The sequence below is a fragment of the Rutilus rutilus genome (assembly GCF_951802725.1).
Source record: "Rutilus rutilus genome assembly, chromosome: 19".
NCBI lineage: Eukaryota > Metazoa > Chordata > Actinopteri > Cypriniformes > Leuciscidae > Rutilus > Rutilus rutilus.
In genome coordinates, this window is record NC_140232.1 from 29009238 (window position 1) to 29015237 (window position 6000).

General features: G+C 37.3%; 1 protein-coding gene across 1 annotated transcript in view; it reads left to right on the forward strand.

The window, feature by feature from the left end:
* The window catches only part of med27 (mediator complex subunit 27), a 69250-nt gene extending 66936 nt beyond the window's left edge, over positions 1-2314 (forward strand). The window contains exon 8 of the mRNA XM_084389352.1: positions 1820-2314. Within this exon, the coding sequence (XP_084245478.1) occupies positions 1820-1954 (135 nt within the window). The 3' untranslated portion in view covers positions 1955-2314. The remainder of the gene's footprint in view (positions 1-1819) is intronic.
* Positions 2315-6000: the final 3686 nt, after the last annotated feature.

Below are 6000 nucleotides of genomic sequence, written 5' to 3' on the forward strand. Positions count from 1 at the left end.
TCACTGGTAGAGGAAGGCAGTAGCAACACCAAGGTCATGGGTTCGATTCCCAGGGAGCACATGCTGAAAACCGATAGCTTGAGTGCACTGTAAATACTAGCTTTGAATAAAAGCATCTGCTAGATTAAATGTATATAAACCCGTCAGACTGTGCCCTGGAATGATAAAATTGTTGATTTTATGTTTGAAATCTTTAATAATTTCTCAAGTTTACCTTATCGTGACTTGTTTATTTGTGTGTGATGTTAAGCATTGTGTCTGGTCCGTCTTTAAATAGTCAGCCGACCTCTGCTCTAAGCTTTGAAAAGAGTGGAGAGATTGATTACTTCTCCGTAAGATCAATGCGGAGCTATTCTGATCATGGCTGGAATCGTGGACTTTCTCCCGTATGCGGATTTAAAAACCGCACCATTGATGCACTTCGCTCTGAGGACAGCTTATTTAGAACCTAAAAAAAACATCACCAGAGACTAATGTCTCTCTAAAAAATACCTTTAAGTTCCTTTTTGCTTTCTAGACGGACAGACATATTGATTGATTAATTGGATGGACTGACAGACAGACAGACAGACAGATACATAAACAGAGGTGGTCAGATAGATTTAGCTTTAAGATCCTGATGGATGGATGGACGGACGGACAGACAGGTGGATAGATAGATAGATAGATAGATAGATAGATAGATAGATAGATAGATAGATAGATAGATAGATAGATAGATAGATAGATAGATAGATAGATAGATAGATAGATAGATAGATTAGATAGATAGATAGATAGATAGATAGATATGGAGGGACAAACAGATAGATAGATATGGATGGATAGATAGACAGATATGGATAGATAGATAGATAGATAGATAGATAGATAGATAGATAGATAGATAGATAGATAGATAGATAGATAGATAGATAGATAGATAGATAGATAGATAGATAGATAGATATGGAGGGACAAGCAGATAGATAGATAGATAGATAGATAGATAGATAGATAGATAGATAGATAGATAGATAGATAGATAGATAGATAGATAGATAGACAGACAGACGGATATGGATGGATAGATAGACAGACAGACAGACAGACAGATAGATAGATAGATACTGTAGATAGATAGATATGGAGGGACAAACAGATAGATAGATATGGATGGATAGATAGACAGATATGGATGGATAGATAGATAGATAGATGGATATGGATGGATAGATAGATAGATAGATGGATATGGATGGATAGATAGATAGGCAGACAGACAAGATAGATAGATAGATAGATATGGAGGGACAAACAGATAGATAGATAAGATACGATACGATAAGATAGAAAGAAAGATAGGCCTTTTGTGTGTGCTAATTGGAGTGTGAATAACAGGGAATCAGTGGAGGGCGGTTTGGGCCGACAGATGAATTAGGAAAGACAATGTGTCCTGACAGGTGCAGGTAAACCCCAACTGTGCTGAGCGTCCCAGTGAAGACGGGTTAGAGAGGAGAGCAGACACTCTCCTCCTGCTGTTAATCAATGTCTAGTTGTGACTGCTGTGAGACCCCACAGACCCTCATGCTGCTCTCACACAACCGATGCCAGTGCAGTGAGGTCAGCCAACAGTTTTACAGCATTTCAGGAGGAAAACATCCTTATACTTTGCTTCATTTTGGCTAAAATGTGTCATTCAAGTCACGTTAGACTCTGAGTGTTAATCAAGTCTTGTCTTGCTTCACATGAGGAATGCTATTTAGTTTTTGGAATTTTTAACCAATCAGCTCTTGAAGACAAAAAAAGGCACAAATATTTGTGTTGTTCTTTTGACCAGACGTGGTTGAGGAGCTACATCAAGCTTTTCCAGAACCCGTGTCAACGCTGTGGCAAGTTCCTGCAGGAGGGCCTTCCTCCAACATGGAGGGACTTCCGAACTCTGGAGGCCTTCCATGACACCTGCCGGCAGTGACGCTGTCCTGGGACACACAGGATTTTGGCTCGAAGAACTCAAAGATTCTGTTTCTAGCAGTGTTTTGCAGATAGCCGCGTTGTGGATAGTTTTATACTCATCATGAAGACCCGCTGCTGTTGAGAGATTTTCCAGCCTTTTGATTTCCACAGCTTTGCTCCTCCCTCTTTTAGAAGAACATCATTCTTCAGATAGATATCACTATGTTTTTTACTCACATTTGTAAATAGGACATGTTAAATGCTGATGCGTTTCAGAATGTAAATGGCTAGAAGGCTATCTACCACAAGCTGGTCATAATCTTTAATGTTATAGGCTGTCCATTTTTTGACCTTTAAATAAACTTGACCTTTAAAAGCATTTGCTATTGTTTTTCCACATCTTGCCTCATAATTCTTTTTAAAACGTGAGTATTTAGTATTATATACTTTAGTTAAAATATGCCTGCACAGTGTTTGATCATGATTTTTTATTTATTTTTTATGGAAAATTCTTCAAATTTCTGCTTTTTAAATATGCTTGTATAAAGTTCAGAAACCAGTGTGCAAATGTTCATGCAGTTCATAAAAAATGAACTGCAATCTAGAGTACATTCTTAGATGTGTATGATGCCGAAATCGCAGAAGATTTAAATGGTGACAGCGGCTCTAGATGAGATGCTGGCTTTTTTTTTCTAACCTCGCCTGACGTGGCTTCACTTTTGCAATGACATATTGTACATGCAAGTTTAAATTATTGAACATATTTTGTTTTAGGCATGAGAAATTCACTTTGACCATCAGTGCCAGAAAGAAAGTGACTTTTTCCAAGACCTGCCATGAGTTCTGAGGTTGTTAGCCTGTTAAGTCAATGTAGTCTCAACAAGGGTGTTTTTTTACTCATTTCATGTTCGTAATATGTGGTTTCATACACGTTAATTTAAGCTGTTTGTGCTGCTTGAATTTGATCTTTATGTAGCCACATAGATTCTCATTTGAACATCAGCCATGATTTAATTACATCAGCTGGAGCTACAGGGCTGACTGATCTAATGTACTATTGTACTCTGAGATCTTGATATGCCTTTCAGCCTATAAAAACTGCCTAGAAGAATCTAAACGAAACTGTCTGGCATTTCATAAAAATGTATGAAAAATGTAATGATGTATAAACCTTAATCAGTATACATATTTAATCATTTTATATAAAAGCTATGGAGTTTAGATTTAATAATATTAAAAATGAATAGATAGATTCTTAAGAAGTACAATATAACATTTTCAAAACCAAAAAGTTAAAATGGAATATGTATGATATTTGGTTTGGGCTGAATTCATTTCAGAACTGTAATATGTGATGAATATCAGTAGTGCTGCTTTGAGAGCTACAATAATCTGAATCCTGAATTTTCAAACCTGCTGAAAATCCTAATGAGCAGGCTCACTTTCACTTTATATTCAGAGCTTTTCTGAAAAAAAGAAGAAGAAAAAAACTCAAGAAGCTGTGCCGCTTTTTTCATGATCTGCTTTGATCAAGTGAAAATCATCATTGCCTTCAGATCCCACTCGGGCTGGCGTGTGTGAGGCTTTGAGTCGAGTTACTCAGAGAAGTCTCGAATGCCTCCGCAGTCGTGCTGGAGTCGCACCATTTCTCTCTTTCTCTCTCCGACTGGAAGTGAGACTCTAGGGTTAATTCATACACCTACTCGTCACTCCACAGTTAACATAGCATCTGTTCCCGAAAACAGTTGGTGAGCTTCAGTCTTTGTTGCATTAGTAGATTAATAGCCTTCAAGCTTCATTCTTTGGAGTGTTTTTCTCTTCTTTTGTTAATTCAAAGGTGAGAGAGGCTGCCAGGGTGAAGGAAATATTATTGCTTCAATCCTCTAGTAAACACTGTTGGTTTTAGTAATACTGATGTACTTTTAATATGGTATGGTGCTAAATGGTATACTGACTAACCACTACTGACCAATATGGCTTTTTAATGACAGATACCAAGATCTGGTAACTCATATAGTGCCAGTTTAGAGTATTTTAGTGTTTCAAAAAATAAAACAGAAAATCCAATATAGCCTATATACTGTACATTTACAAATCAAACACTCTAACAGTAAAGTAAACAGCCTATTGGGCATAAACACAACACAAGATATTATCCAAATTTATTTCAAGGTAATAATAATTTAACATTTAAAAGTTTCATTTTATGAATATGTTTGTTTACTTTTGGATAACAGTTTTTGCAGTACTGGGTCACCATTTCATGTTTAATGAAAAAATTGTATCCTGAAGTAAAATTTTTAGATAAAATCGTCTGCTCGATTAGACTAAATTATTTATTTGTTTTGTTTTTTTATTTAGCACAGTACAAAAATACCAGTATAGGAAACTTAACAGAACATACAGAAAATAATAAAAAATGACATGCAAATTTTAGCACAATGCTAATTTGTGTTAATCTCAGGTCCCTAGATAGGGCTTTTCCCTAAAAAAAAAAAACTAAAAACTAAAGATTCATTACAATAAAACAATTAAAGCTGCAAGCAGCATTTATCGGGGTTCAAGCAGTTAAGGCCTTTAAGCACAAAAGCATCAAAAGTTATTACGTTTTATTTAGCAAGCATGTAACCACTGACATAATAGATGGAAAATACCATTTACAGCCAATACAGGCAATGTACCATAGGAAATATATGGTTACCAATTTTTGTGAAGTTCTGAGTTTTCATTTAGGATTTATAGGCTTTTGAGTGTATTTTGCCACGCCCCTTCTCTAATTGACCCTGTTACAGCCCCCCAAATGCAAAAGTTCAACTTCTTTTCGATAACTATTGATCTAGAGAGTCCAGAGAATTGTCCTAGACTGGTCTGGTTCCGATCGGGCGAAAAACCAGGAACTAGTTCGCAAAAGTAGTTTTTGGACAAAATTCGACATAGCGGAAAATTGTTCCTGTCTAAATTTTGTCCGCCTTGAGCCAGGGATCACATTGGTGTAAGACACTTGAGTCTAGGACAAACGGTCTAAGAGTTATGAGCGATTTTGTACTTTTGGTTGCTGTAGCGCCACCTATGGGTCAATCGGGGTCATACTCTGATAGGTTGTCCCCAAATTGATGCCTACCATCTGGCCAGGTTTCAAGTCTCTAGGCCTTACGGTTTGGCCTGAACGATCAGTTTTACAAATCCTTACAATTACAATAGGGTTTCAGCATTTCATGCTTGAACCCCTAACTAGTTATTTTCTCCGAAATCTGATCTCATGAAGTAATAGACAAGCCTTTAGCAAGTCTCACAGAAGGACGGGCCATTCCTTTGCCTTTCTAAAACAAAAATAGCACCTCAGTTCTCAAGGCTTTGTTAGACTGTCATCTATGTTACAGCACATTTTTCAGCCTGACCTCCTTGGGTGTTGAATCGTATGTTTGTGTACTGTGCCTTATAATTGCGGCGTGTGTGTGAAGTTTCCCGCGGTGCTGGCCGTTCACCCCTCCACAGCCCGTGGCCTCATTAACTGCTCCTCGTCACCTCGTCCCACACACTCCCTCCTGAACGCCTAATTACCGCCCTCGACCCATGCTAATGATTGATTTCCAGACCAGGTGCCTTGCGTACTCCGTGTCCTTGCCCCAGTGTAAATTTGCCAAGGCTGCAAAAGGGGTTGTGCGGATTTAAGGCATGATTGTTATATTTATTTCAACGTCACTGGATTTTCTCTGGTTTAACAGCGAAAACTGTCCCAAAGCGGTTTATACAGCTGGAGAAAGCGATCTGTTAGCATTAGCATTCCCATTCATCTCAATGGCAGTTGTTCGGCTAGCACATTCAGCCACAGAAGTGCAATATGGATGCTTCCAACAACAACAAAAAATAGTCACAACTGAAACACTTACTGTAATATAATCACAATTTTGCTTGCAAAAATTAATTTTGTATGATTAAACAGCTACTTTTAAACAGGCCTTTAGATATATAGCCTACATTTAAGAGATAAAGGACATGTAACTATTTATGCATTCATGTAAAAAAAAAAAAAAAAACTGTATAAAATAAAATCTGTAATATAAA